This window comes from Quercus lobata, chromosome 7 (assembly GCF_001633185.2).
Source record: "Quercus lobata isolate SW786 chromosome 7, ValleyOak3.0 Primary Assembly, whole genome shotgun sequence".
Classification (NCBI taxonomy): Eukaryota; Viridiplantae; Streptophyta; class Magnoliopsida; order Fagales; family Fagaceae; genus Quercus; species Quercus lobata.
Window position 1 is genome coordinate 30,935,994 of NC_044910.1, and position 26,037 is coordinate 30,962,030.

Genomic DNA, 26,037 nt, shown 5'->3' on the forward strand with positions numbered 1-26,037 from the left:
TATGTAAATGTAATATGTATTCATACCTAAAGTCAAGCACCCACAATTCATGGGTCACCCGGCAGGGCCCGCACCCGTCACCCAAGTTTCCGAGTAAACGATTTTGACTTTGAAGGAATCTCACATTTTCCATGAAAGTCAGGCTTCCGCTTATTAATCATTATTTATATATAAACCACGCAAATTGTTATGTCTTATCTTATATGGATGAGATACACTTTTTTATTTTCTTTATAACAGGCCGGGGAGTTTCCATTAAATAGATGAGAAGTTTCAAAATGGTTTTAATTTTGAAGAAGTTATCTCCGAAATTTTGGTTGTTATAAACTTAAGGACATTAGAATTTGTGTAGTGGGAGAGTAGAAGTTTATCCAAAATCAAGGATTTTGAAATTGGTTGGATGGGGATACATCTTTCTTATTTAACCAGTAGGAGAGTTATTTAGGGGATGACCCTTGGATCAAAATCATAAAATTATAATTTGAGACCCCAACAGCCCACACCTTTGTAGAAGGAGGTCTTCATTTCATAAAATATCCCTTGTAGAGAAGAATCTAAAGTAAGCTTTAAAAAAAAAAAAAAACAATGAGATAACCAAATAATGGCATTCAACTTTATACATTGATTAGTGTTAAATAATGGCATTCAACTTTATACATTGATTAGTGTTAGGGTCATATTTTCTATGTATTGGCATATCTTTTGACCAAATACACTTTACTTGTAATTTGGTAGATCTAAGATGTGTTTAGGATATCAACAAGTGTGTTGATAAGACAAAACAAATGGTATCTTTAAAGACATGAAAACCAAATCAAGAAACGAGTGAAGAAAAGTTGATTTAGTGAGTCTCGACACTAGTCTTGACACAAGCTCAACACTAGCACCTATTGAGACTAAATGAGTAATTCTCGACACTAAGCTCAACACCTTTTGATCTATCGAGCTATGTAGATCTAGAATTCTTAGATTAGAATTTCGGCCCATGATGACTTGGATTTCTAGGGTTTTATTCACTAAACCTCTAAAGCATATAAAAACTTTATTTTGAAGTCATCAAAGACACAAATACTCAATTTGGAGAACTCATTCACTCTTTGAGAAGCTACTACATTCTTGTGTGCTTTAGGGATTTATAACCAAGTGCTTCCAGATCTTCAACGTATTTTGCAGTGAAAAACTTTGCTTCCAACAACAATCAATCAGTTGCTAGGAAATTAGACACGTACTGGGATTTGTACGTACAGGAAGAAGTCTCTACAAGATCAAGTTCAATTAGGGATTGGAGTAAAGGTTCAACTCTAAGTTGGTATTTTGGAAAAGTCCAGGGTAGTGGTAAGATTTCTTATACTTGTAACTGCTTGATTAGTGATTAGTAGATTTTTGGGAGTGGTGATTTAAAATCAGCTGGTGGGGGGTTTTTGCCTTGTGAGAGGTTTTCCTCATTCGTTTACAAATCATCACATCAATTTAATTTCCGCTGCACTTAGTTTGTTTGGTGATTTGTTCATGCCTCCACGATTTGCATGTAATTTGACATAATTAATCAACTTGGGTAATTGAATTAATTAATCGGGGTTAATCTATAACCCAACAACTAGTTCCTTTGTAAGGCTAACAAAAGTTTAAATTTGTAACAATTTATAATAATTAAAAAAAAAACTTTTAACCAAAAATTTTCTTAGGCAATCTAGGATAAATCTTGTCAATTTTCATCTAAGATTACCCATATTTGAGCTAATTTCATGTGGGATGTATTTGATTTTTATTTTTAAAATTTTAGAGGGTCATGTCAACGGGTAACCTTAGGGCAATTGTTATTAAACTATTTTTAAAAATTTTTTAAACCAATTTCATGAAAATTGCCCTTAGGGTATTCATTAACATTTCCTAGTTTTAAATAATGAAATTGTACTATGGTAGGGTTAAATGTAGTTGTCTACACTAATTTTATATATTCTAATTCAAGACTCTTGTGCCCTCTGATTAGAGAATTAGTTTGGATGATAATGTAAACATTATAAATTAATTTTAAATTAAAATAATCATTAACAATAAAATTTTTATAATTGGCAAAACTTAGATTTTTTTAAGAATAATGCTAGAGATACAAGTTATTTTACAAAAAAAAAGTTATAAACTGCTAATGTGGTGAGTGATTATTGGTAAATGAAAAAAGTAATATTAATTATGTGCCTAGATAAAAACTAATAAGAAGTTTGCCACATCAATATTTTGTAAAAATTTTGTAAAATAGTTTGTGATTATAGCATTACTCTTCTTTTAATTGTAGTACAATTTGCCACACAATTAAATTCAAACACATATTAGATTTTCTCATAAATTAATTAAAAACACAGTGAATTTAACCAATTGTACAAAAACAATATCATCTTTAACGAGGATAATTAGATTCAATTAACTACAATTATATATATGAATTTAATTGAAAATTTTAATGAATTGCATTTATGGTTGTAATTAAATTTAACTATTTTTTTCATTTTTTTATTAAAAGAAAAACAAGGGGCTTGCAGTCACAAATGCGATCACTGCCCCCATGTTACTTAAGTCATTGTATTACGTGTCACTCAAGCACTAATAACTAATAAGTAATAAGGTTTGGTATTATTCAAACACACAACTTCAGAACTTTGAAATATAATGGATCATAAAGACTCTCTACTACTAAGTCACCTTTAAAGGAGGTGTTTTATAATTTATCATGCAATTAGATGGGATGAGCTTTGAGTGATATCACTCAATTTTCTGTTTCCATCATTCAAATCGTGTGGGTCCTAAGGATGAGCATTTGTTTTGGATGAGTTTTGGATCATTGTTTTCATTACTCAATTCACTGATTTTTGAGTGATGAGTTATAGAAACTGAAAACACATTTCAAAACTCAATTTTCAATGACATTTTCGTAATTAAACCCACACACCCAGCCGCAATGTTTGACAAACAGATTTTTTTTTTTTTTGTGAAACCCAGCCGCAATGTTTGACAAATTTATTTTTATTTTTATTTATTTTTTGGTTGTGAAACTCAGCCAAGTTGAAAACTAGGTCGTTTGGGAGATTGAAGTATCTTTAGGACAAAACGAGATACTAACAGTAGTGAATGGGTGTGGTGTAGACGCCGTTCCTTGAGTAGCAGCCACATGGTCATGGCCGCCATTATAGAAAAACGAGAGAAATTAAAATAAGTCCATTTTTTCTGCTATACTTGTCAGTTGCCACTGTCTTTTTGAGTCAATTGTCATATTCTTGGTGCGTGGGGTTGTCGGTAGAGGGCACTAATTTGAGTGCATGTTGCTCTACACTCATTTAGCTCCTTGGATTATTCATTACTGGTCCACATAAAAATTTTCAGAAAGAAAAAATTGATGTAATGAGAATTTTTTTCCCAATATTTTGGGGTATTTTTATTTTAGTTCTTGTATTCTTAAAGGTTTTGTTATGGTTTTTGTGTTTTAAACAATGTTTCATTTTGATTTTTTTTTTTCCTTATCTCAATGACCATAAATATTAATGTGATTAACAGAATGCTCACCCTTAAAAATAAGGTAGCTAAGAGTTAACAAAATAATAATAAAAACATTTAGTTGATAACTTGTTATTCGATGCTTAAAAAAGCCATATCTGCATGAGCGTCTTAATAAATATTCTACATAAAAAAGTAAAAGAATAAAATAAATTTTAAAAAGAAATCTATCCCAATTTCTTTTCTTTTCATTTATTTTCATTTAGTATTTTTTTTGGCAACCCAACACACATATATAAACATAAAAAATTACAAATTGATAAATTCTGATCCCCAAGTTGATTTGATATTGATCAAGTGTGTGTTATGTGGTGTGTGTGCTAGGTTGAGCATATTAGTTAATCCAAGTTTTATTAGTGAATGCAAAGCAATTATGCAATATATCATATAAATTAAAAGACAAATATTAGTGAATGTCATTATCCTTAATTGTTTGTGTTACATCTAGAGTTTCATATCTAAGTTACTACAATACTACTTGTAGCAACTGAAGCTCACAATATAAGTATATTCTATGAGACCAAAACTTATATTATCTTTAAGCTCCCCTTAGTTTTACAGAGTCCCTAACAAACTTTTTTTTGGTATTGAATTTGATTTCAGAGGACTTATTCAAAATTATTTGAATTAAACCTCACAAATTAGAAAAAAAAAAAAAAACATTACAACATTGTAGCTGATTATTATACAAATAAACTACCAATTTAACATGATAAATCACTATTAGTAATTTAGAAAGCAAAAATTAACAAAATTATAGTTGTTATCCATTGAACATGAAACTTTTCATATTCTAAAGTTGTTAAATACCTATTAACAAATAACTATTGATATAAAATATTCAGTAATTAGATTCAAAAAAAAAAAAAAATATATATATATATATATATTCAGCAATTACTTCAATATCGCAAGTTGTTCATGCTTTAAAAAATTTGAGAGAATAACACAGCAAGTATCTTAAACTCTTTCTTGCTTGGATCCTACAAAACAATATATATATATATATATATATATATATATATAGTGATGGAGACAGAACATGCCATTAAAGAGACAACCAATTATGATAGTGTTGGAGGCAAAGTAAAAGATTAAAAAAACTGAAGAAGCAGAAACAAGCGGTTTGGCTAGCATACCAGCTAGTTAATTTATATTAAAAGACATAAAAATCTTACAATCAAATATAATTCATAAGACACAGATAAAGAAACGGTTTGTCCAGATGATCAAGTTTGGCAATGAAGAAGATGCAGTAGCTATTGATGAGGGTAATCTCTATCTTAAATTTGTGATAATGATGAAGATGCAACAACTACTAATTATGTAGATCTAGCATAATCTTATTTTGATTCAACTACAACAAAAATTATGATAATTACCATAAAAAGATTATATCAAAAAACAGTCTTTTATGATATAGACAAGAGTACAATCAAAGTAATAGAAGGAATTTTAATTCAATTTTAATGATGAAGGAAAGATTCACTTAAATGAGGAGACCAAGAAAAAAGGAGAAGTATCATGTTCTGAGTATAGTATTGAATTTAAACTCTATAATTCAATTTGCTAACTACTAAAATATCTTAGCAAATTGAATTTCTATAGGCACGAATTACATCATTTAATTGAATTTTTGCAGGCACGAATACTACTAAAACTCTATTATTCAATTTTCTAACTACTAAAACTCTATCACACGGATACTACTAAAGCTCTATCACACGGATTACACAATATAAACCAATAATGTTACCATCTCAAACATTAAAAAAAAAAAAAAAAACCAAATCAATTTTAAACATAGAAACAAACAATCATATATCAGTACAAATACCCAACCTAAATACATAAAAACTCATATATGACCCACAACACAAAAGAGGTAGTAAAGAACAACACTATTAATCTAATTCTTACATTGAACTATTATGTAGGCAGCCACAAGAATAGAGGTCAAGAGCAATTGAGATTTAGAAATACCTAAGCTGAATCATCTAGCTTTTCAGTATTAATATAGTGTGAGGAGAGGAAGAGATGAAGGAGTTAGAAAGTCAAAGTTTGGAGTTTGGAAGCTGAAGGGTTGCCGTTTGAGATTGTAATCGTGGAACACATAGGGTTGCTATTTAAAATTGTAACTGTAGAACACAAAGGGTTGCCATTTAAAATTGTAACCGTAGAACACAAAGGGTTGCCATTTAAAATTGTAATCGTGGAACAAAAATGGTTAGGAATTATTTTCTTTTTGTTAGTATTTTTAAATTTAAAAAAACTAATTTTAAATTGTAGGAAAAATTCAGGAAAAAGAATGGTAATGACATGGCAGCTGATGTGCCTCCACCTGAGCGTAGCAACATTAAATGCTACGATTAAGCTTTTAGTAATATATAGATTACAAAGAACCTCAATTGTTACTAGGCTAGTCCTATTAGGTATAACGTAGGTGTGACTAATTTTTTTTCCTTCTTCCTTGTACATCCTATCCAAACAAACTCATTTCTTTCACAATAAACCATTTTTTTTTAAAATGAAAATATATATTAGAACCAAACACAATACTCTGAAGCTCCACGTTGCTTTCCTTTAAGGCAATTGAATTGGGAGCAACTAGGTGAGTGGAGACTGGAGAAAAGCAATATTGGTCTAGTAATCGTCTTTGTTAGAGAAGAGAGAAGAGAGAAAAGAAAAAGAAAGATAAATAAATAAACGTTGACTGCTAACATTTTTTTGGTAATCTATATGTTACTGTGTCTTTTTAAATATTAATTAAATGATTTTTTGTTTTTGTTTTTTGTAATTAAAATTATTTGACACATACTATGTTAACCATATCAGCATTTTCTATTCCTTAGATGATAGTTGTGGGGGAGGGTGGGGGGGGGGGGGGCGTTAAGGTTTGAACATAGCACATTGCCAAGTGGGTCCAACCTGAGGAGGAGGAAGGCCAAGCTCCTCATCAGTGTTGGCCCAATTCATTGATAAAAGTCTAGGTATTAAAATTGAAGAAGCTGATTACTCGAGGAGCCCAAGGAGCCTCGGAAGGATTTAGATAAGCCACTTGAACCAAAAGACAAAACACCGAGGAAGAAAGTAAAGACGTGCAAGTAAGGGAGATGGGAAGTTTCTAGGCAAAGTACCCATCACCTTCGCATTCAATACACTGCACCAATTTAGCTAGCCACATTAATGGCAGAATGACCCTTGAACTGTTCCCTCACAGCTTGTAGTACATTTTACCACCTCCAGCAAAGCCTTGATGGGACAAGTATCCAAATAAAGATCAGTGGTTGTACAGGGTTAGCATACACTCTAAATAGCTATATAAGGAAATAGGACTCCTAAAGAGAGGGGGACGGAAAAATTTAGAGAATAACCCGTATCTTGTAAGAGCAAACCTTGTAACTGAAACTCAAGGAATATATAAACCATTGATCCTTGGACTAACTTGAGGAAGAACTAATTCAGAAACTTTCTTCTTTCTTTCTGGAAACTTCTCGTAATCTTATTAATTTTATTCAAACCAGAAAGGCTTGAATAGGTTGACCTCAATAACCCATCTCTATAAATTAATTGTATTGGGTTACATATTAACCTTCCATCCAACGTGGCTTGGGTTAGTTGATTATCTCTCTCACCCACAATAGTAATGACCAAAACGAAACATTATTAAACATACAATGATCAAAATCAAGCTTATATTTCTATAAAATTAAAATTAAAAATTAAAACTTATAAAAATAGAAGGGCTGAGATGAAAATGCCTCCAAAATATAGGAATTAAAATAGAAAATTTTCCCTTAATTTTAAGAGGCCTCTTAGTCTTGGTGGGAGTAGAGTTTGTATAATTTAAATTTTATTATGGCTACCCTAGAAAGAATGTATAGAGTCGCCACTAAACCGAGTACCAAAATCTTACCGAGAAGTAAACTTTACATAAGGGAAAAAAAAGGGGGGCCAAAGAATAACCTGTCCAAAACTCAAAAGTGTGCACGCCGGGGGCGAAGTCTTTCCAGAATTTGCACCTTCACAATTAAACATACATAGATTAAAACAAAATTTAAACGCGGGTAAAACTTAGTATATTAAAAATTCAAACACCTGGTTGGCATTAAAGTTTAATTATTCACAGAAAAAATAACATTGTTTGTGTTTTATTGGACAATGTAATCACGAGTTTGAACTTAATTCTGAAACTTAACGTACTACAACACTTAACTTACTGTACCTAAGTTTTAATTAGGATCCTGAAAAATTCACTATGAATTCTAAAATTAAGCATAGCAGGAACCTCTACAAACATGTAATAAAGGACAACATGCGAAAATGAAGAAATCTAAACTCGTGTATAAATTATTGTCAATAGGTTGGCTGTGAACCTAAATTTCTATTATCGGAGAGAGATTTTGCAATTTTAAAATTGACGTAGGAGTGAAAAAAAGGAGTTAAAAAGAAAGAACGTAAGGAAAGCCCTAACGTAAGAAAAATATTGTAAGGAAAGTAAAGCAAAGACAAAATAAAAACTTGAAACTTGAGAAGGTGCGAAGCTTTCCACCGCTCTCATTGGCATCTAATTTGTTGATTGATATGATCCAATTCCAATCACAGTTCCCTTCCTTGTTCGGGTATTCGATTTTGTCTAAAAACTCCGAAAGTGACAAACGGTCCAACTCCAAGGATTTACTCACTATCCGGGGCAGTCCGATCAGAGTGGATCCGACTCGTCACTTGTTGCTTGTTTTAAATTATTTATCTTCTTTTACGCGATGCGTCCTTGAGTTTCACCGCCTTTATTTGGTTATCATTGCATTTTAGGGAGCGTTTGGCCTTGTTTGGATTGAAATGAAAAATGAAAATTATTTTACTATTTAGCTTATTTTTGTTATTATTTATGAGTTCTATTGTACTCTTTAGTACTATTCATGAGCTCTACTATACTATTTCAACTAACTTTTACCTTTATTTACAGTACTTTCAGTAATAAGTTTTCAGTTTCAGCAAAATAAGCAGTATCCAAATAGACCTTTGGTATGTGATTTTGAGCAATAATTTTTAGTTTTTAAACAACATTACATGTATTTTTACACACTTTTTCACCCACACATATTTATAAAAAATACAAACAACGTTATTAGAATAACATTACCAAACACTCCCTTAATTTTTTTTTTTTCATTACACATGCAAGTTTAAATTCAAACTGGTACTCGTACAAATGAAAAGTTTACCCTTTCCAAAAAGAAATATAAGAGCTCGTTTGATAGAGGAGTTTGAGTAATATTGTTTGTAATTTTTTGAAATACGTGTGAGTGAAAAAGTATGTGGAAATATGTGTAATGTTGTTTAAAAACTGAAAATGAGTTGTTTAACAACTCTACCAAACACACCCTTATCTTTTGTACTATTTTTTTAACAGCTGCAAGTATTTTACCAAAATTTAAATGCAAATTTTTTATGGAAAAATTTAAATATAATTAGTTACAATGGTCAAATATAATAACATCTCATAATCTTTGATTAAAATAGCCAAAATGCTTTTTAGCACCCCCAATATCAACCAAAAAAAAAAAAAAAAAACATTTTTCATCCAAATTGCCTAAGTTAAACAAATTTTAGCAACTTGTTATAGTAATTGCTACTAACAAGTTGCTATTCATTTTTTAAATAATTTCTCTCACACTCTCCTTGTCTCTTGCTCTCTCTTCTATTTTCACACTCTCAAAACTCTCTCTTTTAGATCAGCCTAGGGTAGACAATGATTGTGATGGCCTAGGCTTCCAACGGCCGATGTTGTACACAAACACAAGCCACGGTGGATACGCAAGTTTGTGGTTGGGTTGATTTTGGATTGGGTTGCCAAGAAAGGTGTTGCTCGATTGTGGTGGGTTGTGGATTGGCTTTGCTAGGTTTTAGGTGGTGGTTGCTAAGTTTTTTTCTGCTTGGATTGTGTGTTGGGTTGTTGGATTATGGTGGTGGTTGAGTGGCTGGTTGCTATGGGTTGTGCCATGGGTTGTTGTGGTTGGGTGCCATGGTTGTTGTCTTATTGGTTGCGCCATGGTGATTGGTTGTATGTTAAAGTAGGAGATGAGATTTATCATGCATTGTTAAGTGAGATGTTAAAATAGATTTATTAGCCTTTTGAAGTGCTAAAGGTTAAATTTTTTAGTACTCTGAATGTGAATGCTCTTAGCACTGAACCTCCACATCTAACACCATTAGAATCAATGTTAAAGTTAGGAAAAGATGCCAGAGCCACCGTGAGCCAACTAAAACAATAAACTACCTCTGGCAATAAAGGAAACTACCTCTAGTAACAAAGATTAGCAGTATAAACATCAGGAATTATTTTAAGGACAAAATTTAGTTAAAACTACAACCCTACTCAATATCTTTTTATTGGAGGTGAATTTTGACAAATTCACTATTGAATTGCATTTTCTTCTTATATCCTCTATGCTTGCAAAATTTCTAGAAAATTAAACATCAATAGTTATGTCATCAATAAATTGTTTAAATTGCAAGTTTTTGTTGTTTAAAATTATACATAAAATATAAGCTTATAGATCATATATTAAATAATATCCAATTGACACAAAATTTGACATATATATTAAGAACGTAAAGAATATACAATTCAATTATTAGATTTACAAAATATGTAGTAATGATAATTTTTTTGAAGAAAGTTCTAACTTTAGACTATAACCATTTTTGTAGCTAAACTTTATCCTTATTTAATTTATTAACTGATAATATTTGCTAATCATGTAAAAACAAAGGCTACTTAAGAATCGATCTTTACTTGCCGATTCTACTTTATGGGGTTGATCTTTTGCAATTGCTTTCTTTGGTAGTTTTTCCTTTTCTCTGGCTTAAAAAAAAAAAAAAAAAATCATTATTTTGCTTTGTTTGGCGAGTTATCTCATGAGATGGTAGATCTAGTTACTTTTAATGTGATTTCTAAGAATAAAACCCACATAACACATAGAAAATGTGTATGGAATTATAATGAAATTGGCACAAAATAAAGTCGACCAAGAACATGAGAAATTACAACTTAATATATATCATTTTGTTATCTTTTTGAAATAGATTTAACCTCAATCATAGTAGGTTTGTAACGTAAATGGAAGCAATTTCAATTCAACATTTTACTTTTTTGTTAGAATATTTTTTCCTCTCTTTTGTGTGTTTCTTAATAAGACAAGGACAAAAAGTTGATGGTTAATTACTTATGCATTATCATGCCTTGGCTCAAGTCCTTTTGATTAAACGAGACAATTTCAAAATTAAAAAAAAAAATTCCTTGACCATGTGTTAAAGACATTGGACACAATTTTTATCTAATGCATCAGTGCAATGAACATAAACTTAATCCTTTGACATATCGTGAGTAAAAAAATTGAATTTCTAACAATGGAAAAGTTTGATTGGACATAAACTTAATCTTTTGACATATCATGAGTGAAAAAATTGAATTTCTAACAATGGAAATTTAATTTGTCCTTGACAATTTGTCTTTGGGTATAAATGTCATCGACAATTTAGTATGTTCCCTTCAATTAATAGTTAGATTCGAATACAAATCGGCTTTTTCACTTTTTATGTTCTACATTATATTTCACTAATCATAATACGCTATGTGGTTGATTTTTTTTTTTCTATTTTATATTTGGATTCAGTTGACGGGTGTTTTTAGGGCATTTGTTAATGACCAATTTTAAAAAAAGTTTTGCTACCATTCTTATAGGAAATATATAAAATTGTCACAAAAATCAATTGTTTTTCTCATTTTGTATAAAAAAATTTTAAAAGTATTTTCTAAACAAATATTCTTAGAACATTTATTTAGAAAATTAAATAAATAAATAGTAAGTTATTATAATTGGTAGCGTATGGAGTGGAACACAAAAAAATAAAATAGACGTCATCAGAATTTATGAGTTGATGTTATTTCACCATCTATTTAAAGAAAAAACAAAAAATGGACTGGTGGAATTCAATGCAAATTGTTGTACAATTAGAGGAAGGAAATCTGGAAATGTGCTAAGCAAACATGACTAGAGAAAATCCCAAAGAGCTAGAGAGATCGCAATTTTCATGTTTATACTTTTCACAATCACATTGTTATATATATACACTGCACACATTGGAGAAAAAACTATATTGTAGTACAGTTCAATCATTAAAAAGATCACATTCAAAAAATTTCACCACTTTCTGTCTTTTTGGATAAGTAGGAAGTCACAAATCACAAGCACAAATATAAGCTTTTAGTATTAACGGCCCCCTGAGAGAAGTGACTCTGCAATGGAAGACGTATGAGAAAAAGCCTGGTTCGTAGAAGACGGATAGGACATGAAAAAATCATCGAAACCATCCCTATGTGCAAATGTTAAGCCGGTGGAAGAAAGACCAAGCGATGTTAAGTCTGGAAAAGGAACATCACCTTCTAAGTACTGTACAACTAGGCGCATGCTAGGCCTTGCAGCAGCCTCTGAATGAGAGCACATCAATCCCAGTTTCAATACCAACTCTAGTTCTTCTGCTACATAACTTGTACCATAATTTGGATCCCTTGCCTCCATAATTTCGCCTCGGCTAAAATGAGAAAACACCCAATCAACCAAAATCGAATCCTCTGGTGGCCCATTTGCCTGTATTGGTCTTCTTCCACAAGCAACCTCGAGCATAAAGGCCCCAAAAGCGAACACATCGGTGCTTGTTGTGGCCTTGCCACTTTGCGTATGCTCTGGCGCAAGATACCCAAGAGTTCCAACCACATGGGTAGTTTGAGGATCAGTTCCATGGTCATATAATCTTGCAAGACCAAAGTCACCTAATTTACCATTCAGTTCACCATCTAGCAAGACATTACTAGCCTTCACGTCTCTGTGAATGACAACCTGATCCCATCCTTCGTGTAGATAAAACAGCCCCGATGCCACATCTTTTATGACTTTAAATCTCTGGCTCCAACTGAGGGTGACCTGAGGTTGATCAAAGAGGTACTTGTCTAGGCTTCCATTGGACATGTAGTCATACACCAAAAGCAATTCTCCTTTTCTTCGGCAATAGCCCAAGAGTGGTACTAAATTTCTGTGGCGAAGCCGACCTATACTCACAATTTCAGCCACAAATTCTCTCATTCCCTGTCTTGATTCATGAGAGACCTTCTTCACAGCAATCTCAATTTCAGAGGTAGTTAGTACACCTTTATAAACTTTACCAAATCCACCACTACCCAATAGTTCTTTGTCCCTAAATCCTTTTGTAGCAATACAAAGATCTTTGTATTTGAATCTGTGAGGCCCATAGTCAACCTCCCAGTCTTCTACCAATTCTGCAAACTTCCTTTTCCTTTTTATGACATACGTTGCACCTGAAATTGCTACCAAGACTAAACTAACAAGAATCACAGGCAATCCAATTGTCAAAAGTTTAGATCTCTCTTTACCTCGAGGCAGCTTGGGAAGTTGAGAAAGGGCAAGTTCTTGAGCCTTACCATTCATCTTAAAGCTCCAACCCAAAATATAATGGGAAGTTAGGAAACCGCCAGTTGCGGAAGAGAACCCAACATACATGGTTTTGTTAATGATAGGTGAAAGATCACTGGACAAAGACAATAGTGGAAATTTGGGTTTACAAACATCAATTGGAGCTAAAGTTACATTGAGTTGCTTCTTGACACCATCATATTCCACCCAAACTTGCATTGGGTTTCCACTGATAAGGGTCAAGTTCATAAAGGCACCACTGTCAGCATAATAACCTGCTAGAGAAGAATTCTCGGACACCATTCCATTTATGTCCGCCCCAACATGGTTATCATTGATATCTTTAAATTCTTGGTTCTGGATTGTATCGAGCTCTACAGCGACGACATGATTGGTAGCATTACCATTGTTGGTCTCATTGAAAAGGCCAAGGTATTGGTTTGGAAGAGCTCCTGGCCGCCCTCTAGTTGGAGAAATCACGAAAGCTATCCCTTGACCACTTAGAGTTGGATATCCGGAAGCAATGGCAAAGACGAAAGTCGTAGAGAAAGAGAAAGCACTGTCATTCAATGAGTTCTTGAAGCTTATTGGAGTAGGGTAGAAAGCATGACCCTTTTGCTGTTTGGTGTCATTGGTGAGCTCCAAAAGACCGTTAGAAGTGATAGTGGCTATGCTGTGTAGGCTAAGATTGACTGATCTAAAACCATTGTAAATGAAGTTGGTATCTTGGGAGCCTACAACACTTATTAGGAGAGGGAGCAGTATTACAAGCTTGGAAAACATGGCTATATTTGCATACAATTTCTTCTTTTCATTCTAAGAAATGCAGGGTTGGTTTACATACATCATGTTTTTTTTTTTTGCTGGGTGGTTTACATACATCATGTTGAGGAGAACATCATATGTAAATGTAATATGTATTCATACCTAAAGTCAAGCTCCCACAATTCATGGGTCACCCGGCAGCCGCATCACCCAAGTTTCGAGTAAACAATTTTGACTTTTAAGGAATCTCACATTTTCCATGACAGTCGGCTTAAGCTTATTAACCACGCAAATAGTTATATCTTATCTTACCTTATGTGGATGAGAATGAGATACACTTTTTTATTTTCTTTACAACAAGCCGGGGAGTTTCCATTAAATAGATGAGAAGTTTCAAATGGTTTTAATTTTTTATCTCCGAAATTTTGGTTTTTGTAAACTTAAGGACATTTGAATTTGTGTAGTGGGAGAGTAGAAGTTTATCCAAAATCAAGGATTTTAAAATTGGTTGGATGGGGATACATCTTTCTTATTTAACAAGTAGGAGAGTTATTTAGGGGGTGGCCTTTGGACCAAAACCATAAAATTATTTGTAGTACCATCTATTTATAGAGACTCAATTCAGATTCCTTTGTAGACAATGAATACAATATTTCTTTCACAATGAATATGCTTTTCTTCCACTCAAAGGAATAGCCAAACACCACCCCCCCCCCCCCCCCAAAAAAAATAACCAAATTAGTTTTTTCTTCTTTAACTAGGAAACCTAAATAGCTTTCCAAGTTACAACTAGAATTTGAGACAACTCTACGAAGGAAATCTTCATTTCATAAAAATATCCCTTGGAGAGAAGACTTTGAACTTAAGGTTTTTTATTATTTATTTTATTTTTTATTTTTTATTTTTTTTTAAAGGGGAGAACCAAATAATGTCATTCAACTTAATACATTGACTAGTTTTAGGGTAATATTTTCTATGTATTGGCATATCCTTTGACAAAATATGCTTGTAATTTGGTAGATCTAAGATGTGTTTAGGATATCAAGAAGTGTGTTGATAAGACAAAACAAATGGTATCTTTATGTAGTGATTTAAAAAAATACAATGAAGGGTTTTATGATAAATTTTGTTAATTTTATGAAATACATTTATATAAAATAAAACTCATAAAATGCATAAGATATATGTAAAGGTATAATTCATGACTATGCATGAAAGTTATTGTATTTTTTTTTTTTTTTTTAATTTCTATTAGCTAGATCACATTTCTTAAATAAACTGAACAACCATTTCATCACCCCATTATGCACATAATGTTTGGAATGTTGTTAGTTAGTACATGATTGCTTGATAAACAATATTGAGTAAAAATTATTTTAATTCTATTTAAGAAATTTTTTGTGCAATTTTCATTTTCATGTCCCTTTTTTTTAATCTAATAGATTTAATTTTTCACGTTAGTTTAATTGAATAGTATTGTGTTTATACTTTTTTTCTTAACTACAATTGATAATTCACAATATGAACTTATTGAGTATTGCAAAAGATACAAATATGAACATTAACATGAGCTTGAACATGAAGGGAGATTTCTATTCATTTTCTTGAAGAAAAAATGTACTTACGGAAAATTCCAAACTTTATTAGGTAAAGAAGAATCAAAGTTATAGATAGCAAAATCAATAAGCCAAAAATTTTAGGAGCCTAAGAGGAGCCATTACTCGTTTGAAACAATCCAAAATACTCAAGGACTAAAAAAAAAAAAAAAAAAACCATCCACTCCACACTTCCATCACAACTGCTTTAACTCAAGGAAAACAATATCTCTCTCTCTCTCTCTCTCTCTCTCTCTCTCTCTATATATATATATATATATATATATATATATATTAGAAATAATTACAATATGCTGCTAATCCTGTAACTTGAATCTTTTTTCCCTGACTCTTGCAATTTGAACATTTTCTCCCCTAAACCCCAGACACTTTGTGTATGGGGAGGTGCCAATTTAGCTACATAGCCCTCGACATATACATATATAAATATATATATCATTTAATAAATATAGAACTTCCTTTAAAAAAAATGTTTATCATAATTAAAGGAAATCCTAATGGGTACTTCACTTGAGCATATGTGAAAAAGGTATATACATACCACAATTTGTAAAGGAGAAAGAAAAAGTTTCTAATCCATTTTAATATGGTTAATTGATGATAGGCCAAGAATGTATTGACCCCTTGTAAGAAATTAACCAATTGATTTAGCCAAATTAATTAATTAATTCAATTAACATGCAAAACACATGGTAGCACAAACAAATCACCAACTAAGTTAATATGTAGCGGAAAATAAAGTTGACACGATGATTTCTTTACGAATGGGGAAAACCTCAAGGCAAAAACCCCACCGAGTGATTTTAAAGTCACTACTCTTGAGAATTCATTATTATCACAACAAGCGATTACAAGTAAAGGAATCTTAGTACCTTATATCAACCTATAGTTGAACTTTTACCCCAATACCCAATTTGACTTATTCTGTAATGACAATCTCTCATTTTCAATGCACGACTCCTAGTACGTGACTAACCAATCGATGCGCGGATCCCAGTACGCGATTTACTCACCAACTTGAGAAAGATGTTGGTTGCAAAGTTCTTCAGTTCATCAACACAATGAAGATCACGAAGCTCCTTGGTTACAAAACCCAACGGCATACAAACGCAGCAGCTTTTTCAAGAGAAAGATGAACTAGGGCAAATTTTGTCTCCAGTCACAATTTGCATGAACAAAACTTTGCCTCACACTTGTGCCACCTTTGACGGCCCTTAAAATAATCTTTATATATGTTTAGGGTTGTGAGAAAAGAAAACCCAAACATGTATACACGGATTGCTCTGAAATTAGATTTGAAAAACTGATTTTCATAAATCTCGATAGATAGCTTATCAATTGAGCAGCTGTCGAGCATCGGGCTAAATCTGCCTTTTAAACCTCAATAGATGCCATCTATCGAGCTAGCTGTCGAGTTTTAAAATCCAGTACTTCTTCACTTGATTCTTGGACAGATTTGAATGACTTTAACACTTGGAACTGAACTCTTATTCCTTTAAGGGTGTGTTTGTTTTGGGTGAAAATCACTTCCGAAAATGCTTTTCCGGAAATGTGGGTGTTTGGTTGGTCTGGAAAATAGAATTTTTCGGAAATTAATTTCCGTTGACCGAAAAAAAAAGGCTTTGACTATGGAAATCATTTTACACTTTCATTTTCACTTCAAAATATTTTTGGAAAAAGAGAGAGAGAGAGAGCCCAGATCAGAGAGAGAGAGGAAGAAGAGACTTCACAGAGCACCGATCGCGCCGTCGATCACGATCCGAGATCACGATCTCGCGAAGCACTGCGTCGATCGCGATCTCGCTAAGCGTCGATCGGTACTTCACGAGATCGCGTCGTCGATCACGAGATCGCGCCGTGTTCTTCTGGGTTTTGTCCGTCGAACCCAGTCGAGCGTCGATCGCGATCTCGCCCCTCGTTGAACTAGCCAGTTGAGCGTCGATCGTTGATGATTTTTTTTTCTGGGTTTTGTCCGTGTTTTTCTGGGTTTGTCTCTTCCTTCTTCTTTTCCAAACACTAGAAAATATTTTTCGGGAAATTTTTTGAAATGCAACCAAACACATGAAAACATTTTCCTTTCCGGAAAATAGCATTTCCGGAAAATGGAATATTTTTCGGAAATGCTTTTACACGAACCAAACACAGCCTAAGTAGTAAACACTAATTTTATGGTAGGGTTAAATAATGAAATTGTACTATGGTAAGGTTAAATGTAATTGTCTACACTAATTTTATATATTCTAATTCAAGACTCTTGTGCCCTCTAATTAGAGAATTAGTTTGGACGATAATGTAGACATTATAAATTAATTTTAAATTAAAATACTCATTAACAATAAAATTTTTATAATTGGCAAAACATAGATTTTTTTAAGAATAATGCTAGAGATACAAATTATTTTAAAAAAAATGTTACAAACTGCTAATGTGGTGAATGATTATTGGTAAATGAAAAAAAGTGATATTAATTATGTGCCTAGATAAAAACTAATAAGAAGTTTGTCACATCAATATTTTGTAAAAATGTTGTAAAATAGTTGTGATTATAGCATTACTCTTCTTTTAATTGTAGTACAATTTGCCACACAACTAAATTCAAACACATAGTAGATTTTCTCATAAATTAATAAAAAAACACAGTGAATTTAACCAATTGTATAAAAAAAATATCATCTTTAACGAGGATAATTAGATTCAATTAACTACAATTATATATATGAATTTAATTGAAAATTTTAATGAATTGCATTTATGGTTGTAATTAAATTTAACTATTTTTTTCATTTTTTTTATTAAAAGAAAAACAAGGGGCTTGCAGTCACAAATGCGATCACTGCCCCATGTTACTTAAGTCATTGTATTACGTGTCACTCAAGCACTAATAACTAATCAGTAATAAGGTTTGGTATTATTCAAACACATAACTTCCGAACTTAGAAATATAATGGATCATAAAGACTCTCTACTACTAAGTCACCTTTAAAGGACATTCTCTAAAAAAAAAAAAAAAAAAAAAAAGTCATCTTTAAAGGAGTTGTTTTATAATTTATCATGCAATTGCAGAAGTGAGAAGTCTCATACTTTAGGACAAAACGAGATACTAACAGTAGTGAATGGGTGTGGTGTAGACGCCGTTCCTTGAGTAGCAGCCACATAGTCAAGGCCGCCATTATAGAAAAACGAGAGATAAATTAAAATGAGCCCATTTTTCCTGCTATACTTGTCACTGTCTTTCACAGTCAATTGTTATATTATTGGCGAGCGGGGTAGTCGGTAGAAGGCACTAATTTGAGTGCATGTTTCCCTACGCTCATTCAGCTCCTTGGATTATTCCTTACTGGTCCACATAAAAAATTTCATAAAGAAAAAATTGATGTAATGAGATTTTTTTTTTTTCCCTATATTGCTCTTTAGGATACAATAACAACTTTATTAGCGTGCACTTACAAACAGAGTTTCGAACTCATCTTAGATGCCTAAAGAGAAAGTTATAAGTATAAGATAGAGAGTGAAAAAAAAAAAAAAAAAAAAAAACAGAGTATTGTATATTTGATCTTCGAAAGTGAATCTTATATAGAACAAAGTAGTGTACGTCTAGTAGGAAAATAGCTAGACTTACACAACGGCAAGCTTGATGTAGGACGTGCTCTACATGAAAATTATCTCTAGATGAGTAAATCCCCAAATTCAAAAACGATGACAACTTTGAAGGTTTGAAAGTTTTTAACTTTCCAAGAGGGAAGAGAATATATATATAAAAAAAACATTAAATTGTGATTGATGTCTAAAGTAAGAGTGTGGAGGGAAAATTTCATTTATGTTGATATCACAAATCACAATCTGTAAGGGCTTATTTAGATTGAGGGGGGAGGGAGGGGAAGTGAAAAGGAGTAAAGTAGAGTTGGCTGAAAATAAGTTAATTTTGAGACAATTTTACTTTACTCACCTTCAATCCAAACGGACCATAAAAAACCGATATATTTTCGAAGAGACCGGTATATTATTGAAGGAAAGAGAAAGAGAGAGGACTTTTGTGATTTCAGTGTCACCAACCCCAACCTAACATGCTGGGTTTTTTAGAATAGGTTTGTGGGTTGGGGCTTTGTAAAGTTATTAAAGAAAGTGGGCCTTTAGCTTATAAAATCTTTATAGTATATCCGACTATCGCCCATACATGTTATAAAATTTTATAGGCGTAAATGCACTTTTAGTCCCTACATTTTGACGTTTTTCCATTTTAGTCCCTACATTTTATTTTTTCCACTTTTAGTCCCTAAAACCAATTTACGCTTTCCGTTTTAGTCCTTAAAGCCTCATTCCGTCACCAATTAACGGGAAAACTGACGGGATGAATAAAATATTATTTTTTTTACACGCTGGTGAATAAAATAAGGAAGGAATGAGATTAATAACTCACGTGAGTGTCACGTGAAGCACTTATCCTCAATTTACCTTCCACTGGCGCGCAGGTAATGAGATAAGTCCAGCCCCCACACGTGTGTACTTACCCACCCTTCATCCCTGGTGCGCACCTTTTCTCCCAAATCAAACTTAATCCCTAGCCTAGTGAAGTGAAGCGAAGTGAAGCTCTGCCTCTGCCGAAACGCCACCATCATCAAGCTAAGGAAAAATCACACTTCTCTCTCAAACCACCATCATCATCAACCATCTCACGAAAAATCTCACTTCTTTCACGAAGCCCATCTCTGAAAGAGAGACACTAACTTGATACCCACACGAGAGGCACTTCTTTCTCAAAGCCCATCTCCGAAAAATCCCACTTGATACCCACACTGTGGTGCCTGGCAGTGGAGAAAATGAAAGCTTAGAGGCCTTTGTCTTTGTGAAAATGTCTTCTCTCTGTCCTTATTTATAGCTTTACAAGAAGCTTGTTGGCTTTTTCCTAGTAGGGGCCACAAAGTTTTTGTATATTTTGGCTTTTTGACTGTTTGTTGGTCTTTGTCTGCATGTATTTGTTTGTGGTTTACATTGTGGTCCTTGTGTTCCCCGAGTATGACAAAAGCGCTTTCTCTGTTCCTTTTAGTATGACAAAATTATTGAAATGTTGTATTGTTAATTAAATATTTGATTAAGTGTTGTGTTGCCTTTTTGTATATTTTGGCTTTTTGACTGTTTGTTGGTCCTTGTTTGCATGTGTTTGTTTGTGGTTTACTGTGTGGTCCTTGTATTCCCCGTGTATGACAAAAGTGCTTTCTCTATTTCTTTTAGTATGATTTTTACTTAAATATTTGATAAAGTGTTGTGTTGTCTGCATGCATAATAGAATATTTTATTAGGAATGAGTGTTGTTTTGTTAAATATAATATATATTTTGTTCTGTACCTAGCATTGTTTAATTGGTTTTGGTGTTATGTTGCATGCAGAATGGATAACCTATTTAGTATATCCGTGCATCATGGTGGCCATTTTACTGAGAATGGTCGAAAATATGTGGGAGGTGCAGTAGATATAGTTGATAATTGTGATCTTGACAGGTGGTCTAAGGTTGAGATAGAGAGTATATGTAGGGATTTTGGGTACACGTCTATTAGCAAGCTGTGGTATAAAATGCCTGAAGTGGACCAAGAACTGGCAGACTTCCAGTTGATTGTTGGTGATAGTGATGCCATGTACCTGACAGAATTAGTGAGGAGTCATCAAGATATTCATGTGTATGTAGAGCACCCAATACATGAGCCTATATTAGTTGATGAAGGAGAGGATGCTAGTGAGGGTGTGCAGCCATTGGCATTGGAACAAGACTTTACAGGTTATTATGACAATGATGATGGTAGTGAAGATGATGGGGATGATTTTTATGATAGTGATAGTGATGACATGTATTTTAATGATCAAACTTTTAAAAATGAGGATGAGTTTGAGGTTAATGTTGGTGTTCCTACTAAGGTGGCTACTTCTCAAGCGGGTTCAAGAAGAGTAGGTAAAGAACCTATCATTGAGCATCCACCTGAGGTCATTGATATAAGTGATAGTAGTGATAATGTGGGAAGTGATGATGGGGGAAGTGGCCTAGAAGATGATGTAGAGTTGGGTCATGGTGTTAGGGACTTTGTTGAGGATAGTAGTGACAGTTGGGATGGTAAGGATGATGCTGAAGTTAATGAACCAGGCCAAATGGGTGCTGGTATAATGAATTCTGATTATGAGAGTGAGGAATTGCACAGTGTTGTAGAATCATCATCTGATGATGAGTATGGGTATGATAGTGATGATAAGTCTGAGGATGATAACCAGACACATGTGGGAGATGAAAGGGAATAAAAAAAAGAGCAAGTGAGAAAGTTCCCTATGTTTAAGCCAATGGCTAAGGCTGAGCATATTTATTTTGAGAAAGATATGCTATTTACTACACCTAAGCAATTTAAGGAAGCAATAACAGATTATGCAGTTTCTAGTGGATGGGGGATAAAATTTGTTAAAAATTATCTACAAAGGGTAAGAGCTGTATGCCAAGAAGGGTGCAAGTTTGTTGCATATCTAACAAAGGTGCCAAGGGAGAGGAGCTACCAATTAAGGACTTTGACATTGGAACACACTTGCTCTAGAACATATAAGAATCCTAGGTGTACTTCATCATACATTGGGAAGAAGTTGATGAAGAAGGTGAAAAGACAGCCCGATATCAAGCTGAAAGACATCCAAGAGGCTGTCCATGACAAGTACACCCTAAACATAAGTGTAGGAAAAGCAGGTAGGGCTAGGGAAAAGGCTCAAGAATATGTTGAGGGGGCTTATACACAACAGTACAATCAGCTGTGGGAGTACTGTGAGGAATTAAGAAGAACTAGTCCTGGTAGTACCATCCTTATGAAGGTACATACCTTCCATGATGGTGATTTAGCGGCTGAGATGGATTTAGTATGTGGGGTGCCTTATTTTGAGAGGCTATACATATGTTTGGAGGGTTGCAAGAAGGGGTTTTTGTCTGGATGCAGGCCATTCATTGGTTTGGATGCCTGCCATTTGAAGAACAAGTCTGGGGGACAGTTGATTACTGCAGTATGTAGAGATCCTAATCAGGAGTATTTCCCACTTGCATATGCAGTGGTAGAGGCTAAAACCAAGGACTCTTGGACTTGGTTCATCAATTTGTTGCTTGCAGACATAGGTCAGGATAGGAGATGGGTGTTTATGTCAGACCAGCAAAAGGTGTGTAATTTATTCTCTATTTGGTTATTTTTTTTCTTCATTTACGCATTGTATTTATCTCTAAGACAAATTAAGGACATTGGTACTGTTTGTGACAGGGGTTGGTGCATACTTTTATTGATAACTGGCCACAGTATGAGCATCGAATTTGCTGTAGGCACCTCTACAACAACTTTAGGAAGAACCATCCTGGTGTTCTGATTAGAGAATTCTTTTGGAGGGCAGCCAAGGCAACTTATAAAGAAGAGTTTGATAGGGTGATGGATGAATTGAAGGGCATTGATGTTGATGCACACGGCTGGTTGGATGCTCATTCAACAACAAAATGGGCCAAACACATGTTTAGTAAGGATGCCTTGACTGACACTATAGTAAATAATATATGTGAGAGTTTCAACAGTAGGATTCTTAAATTCAGGTCTAAGCCTATTATTAGCATGGTATGAGTCTTTGTGATTACCTACATTTAATTAGGTTCATTGTTTGGTACTGTTTTTAGTAGATTTTGCAATTAATATCACATGTTTTATTTTACTTGTATGTTTTGTTTGATTTCTGTAGAAAATTTCTGCTGCAATAAAAATTTCTGTCTTTCGAACAAATTTCTGCAACAAATTTCTGCAGAAATTTGTTGGATTGCTGCAATACAAATTTCTGCTGCAATCCAACAAGTTTCTGCACAATATTTCTTGCTGCAGTACCCATTTCTGCTGCAATCCAACAAGTTTCTGCACAAAATTTTTGCAATACAAATTGCTGCAGCAAATTTGTTGGGTTGCTGCAATACCCATTTCTGCTGCAATCCAACAAGTTTCTGCACAAAATTTTTGCAATACAAATTGCTGCAGCAAATTTGTTGGGTTGCTGCAATACCCATTTCTGCTGCAATCCAACAAGTTTCTGCACAAAATTTCTTGCTACAGTACCCATTTCTACTGCAATCCAAATTTCTGCAATACAAATTTCTGCAACAAATTTTGCTGCACACATTCACAACTCACAGCACACAGCACACAGCACACAGTAACAACTCACAAATTTCTGCTGCATATTAATAGTACAAACACTTACAGCAAACACAGTAACAACTCACAATTTAGTAGATTTTGTAATTAATATCTAATGTTTTATTTTACTTGTATGTACTTGCAGCTTGAGTGTATCAGGCTGTATATCATGACTCGGTTTCAAGAGAACAGAGAGAAGATTCAGAGAGTAGAGTCAGATATTTGTGCCAAGGTTCTTAAAAGGTTGCACAAGGAAAAATTGGCAGCCAATAGGTGGGTAGCTTGTTGGGCAGGACAGACCTAATTTGAAGTAAAAAATGGTCTGCAAAGCTTCACCGTTGACTTGGCCACAGCACACTGCAGCTGTAGGAAGTGGAATATAAGTGGCATACCTTGTGCTCATGCAATCAGCTGCATATTTTTTAACAGACAAGATGCTGAGCAGTATGTTCATCCATGTTACCATGTCTCTACGTACAAGGCTTGCTATGAACCAATCATAACACCAATCAATGGAGCCAATATGTGGAGACCTAGTGGTGTTACCCTAGTTCAGCCTCCCATCAAAAGAAGACCACCTGGCAGACCAAAGAAGAAGAGAGCAAGGGAACCTAATGAGCCAACAAGGAGAGTCGGCATCTCTAAGCAATGCAAGACCTGTGGTAAGTTAGGGCATAATAAAAGAAGTTGCAAGGGTGAGATTGGAGGGAACTCCACAAATAGAACCGGTTCATCTAAAAATGTAATATATGTGAAATACAATTGTAGATGAGCTTGTCATAGTAATTTATTTGCTTGGCCCCAAAAACAAAACCAAAAAAAAAAAAAATTCTGGCCGGTTGTCATTTACATTTTACAGTAAACTCATGCTTACATATGTGCTTTTCCATGACTCTCATTAGCCATTGCATGCCCTGTGACTTGCTTAGCTTTGCTTTGCTAGCCATTTATTAAAACAGATTTTTCTAATCCTATGAACACACAGCATTAATCCAACTATTAGTTGCTGTTTGTAGGCCAGCATGCATAGTTTCAGCTCCACTCCAGCTGCACCACCTCAGTCTAGCATGCATAGCCGAGCCACTCCAAGTGCACCACGCCAATCCAGCAAGCCCAGCTTCAGGCCAGGTGCACCATCTCATGCCAAGACAAGCTCAGCCACTCAATTTGCACCATCTCAGACCAGGATGCACCAACCCAGTCCAAATGTAACACCTCATGCCAGGACTAGAAGCACATATACCCAACAGCACAGCTCCACTGAAGCTGCACCACACCAGTCAGGCTGCACCACACAGAATGTACGTGCACATCAAAACTCCAGCAGCAGCAACCCAAAGCCAAGGCAGAAAAAGGCAAGGGTGGTCACATCAGAGACTGTAAAGGCTTCTAAGAATGCATCCAGATACATGGAAGCAATCAGACATGGTGGGAGTCAATCATCATCTGTGCATGGTCCAAGAAAGTGAAGAGAGCACAAGTTAATTTTTTTGCTTGTTTTGTGTAGTTATGGTGATAGGGTTAAGTATGGAACATTGCCTTTTATTTTGTAGAAAGTGGTAACTGTGACTGTGGTCTAGTGCTGAAATTTGTAGAACTGACTATACATATGATATTTTGTAGTGTTGCTGTAAGTGTTTGTATTTGTTTGACTGTGTTTGCTGTAAGTGTTTGTATTTGTTTGACTGTGTTTGCTGTAAGTGTTTGTACAAACTGTGACTTAGTTGGCACAAGCTGAAAGTTGTGAGTTGTTACTGTGTGCAGCAGAAATTTGTAAGTGTTTGTGAGTTGTTACTGTATTTGCTGTAAGTGTTTGTACTATTAATATGCAGCAGAAATTTGTGAGTTGTTACTGTGTGCTGTGTGCTGTGAGTTGTGACTATGTGCAGCAGAAATATGCAGTAGAACTGTGACTGTATGCAGTGGAACTGCAGAAATTTGCTGCAGAGATTTTTTTTTCCAGAAATTTGTTGCATTGCAGCAAAATTTGTTGCAGAAATTTGTTGGATTGTGGCAGAAATTTGTATTGCAGCAACCTAAAAAATTTGCTGCAGCAATTTGTATTGCAGAAATTTTATGCAGAAACTTGTTGGATTGCAGCAGAAATTTGTATTGCAGCAATCCAACAAATTTCTGTAGAAATTTGTTGCAAAAATTTGTTCGAAAGACAGAAATTTTTATTGCAGCAGAAATTTGCTGCAGAAATCAAACAAATTTTTGCAGAAATTTGCTAGTAGAAATTTGCAAAAAGTTTGGTTCATCAAGTATTTTGTAATGTGCCTTAAGTCAATCTGTCAAAAGATTTGACCACCCTAAATATATTTGCAGTTTTGCACACCTGGCTCTGTGGCTGCCATGGAACATAGCAAAACAAGGCATGCCCAACAGTGGAACCAGAAGGGTCACCTGGCCTTTGTCTATCTATCCCTAATATTGGAG

General features: G+C 34.0%; 2 protein-coding genes across 2 annotated transcripts; one reads left to right on the forward strand and one right to left on the reverse strand.

Annotated features, from left to right (window-relative positions):
• Positions 1-11,609: 11,609 nt before the first annotated feature.
• Positions 11,610-14,064, reverse strand: LOC115953984 (L-type lectin-domain containing receptor kinase IV.1-like). The gene has a single exon (XM_031071823.1). The coding sequence runs from the start codon at positions 13,821-13,823 to the stop codon at positions 11,823-11,825; it is 2,001 nt and encodes a 666-aa protein (XP_030927683.1). The 5' UTR covers positions 13,824-14,064; the 3' UTR covers positions 11,610-11,822.
• Positions 14,065-21,742: 7,678 nt separating this feature from the next.
• Positions 21,743-25,067, forward strand: LOC115951899. Its single transcript, XM_031069024.1, has 6 exons — positions 21,743-22,591; positions 22,690-23,031; positions 23,744-23,871; positions 24,028-24,260; positions 24,367-24,380; positions 24,615-25,067. Exons 1-6 carry the CDS (start codon positions 21,743-21,745, stop codon positions 25,065-25,067), a joined length of 2,019 nt encoding a protein of 672 aa, XP_030924884.1.
• The last annotated feature ends 970 nt before the right edge of the window (positions 25,068-26,037 follow it).

What these genes read in the sequence shown, in the direction of transcription:
- LOC115951899 (XM_031069024.1), top strand. Translation starts at nt 21,743, where the DNA reads ATGGCTAAGGCTGAGCATATTTATTTTGAGAAAGATATGCTATTTACT. An exon ending in TTATGTCAGACCAGCAAAAG is followed by an intron (nt 22,592 to 22,689) that starts GTGTGTAATTTA and finishes TGTTTGTGACAG; the next exon opens with GGGTTGGTGCATACTTTTAT. An exon ending in GAAAAATTGGCAGCCAATAG is followed by an intron (nt 23,872 to 24,027) that starts GTGGGTAGCTTG and finishes ATTTTTTAACAG; the next exon opens with ACAAGATGCTGAGCAGTATG.
- LOC115953984 (XM_031071823.1), bottom strand. Translation starts at nt 13,823, where the DNA reads ATGTTTTCCAAGCTTGTAATACTGCTCCCTCTCCTAATAAGTGTTGTA.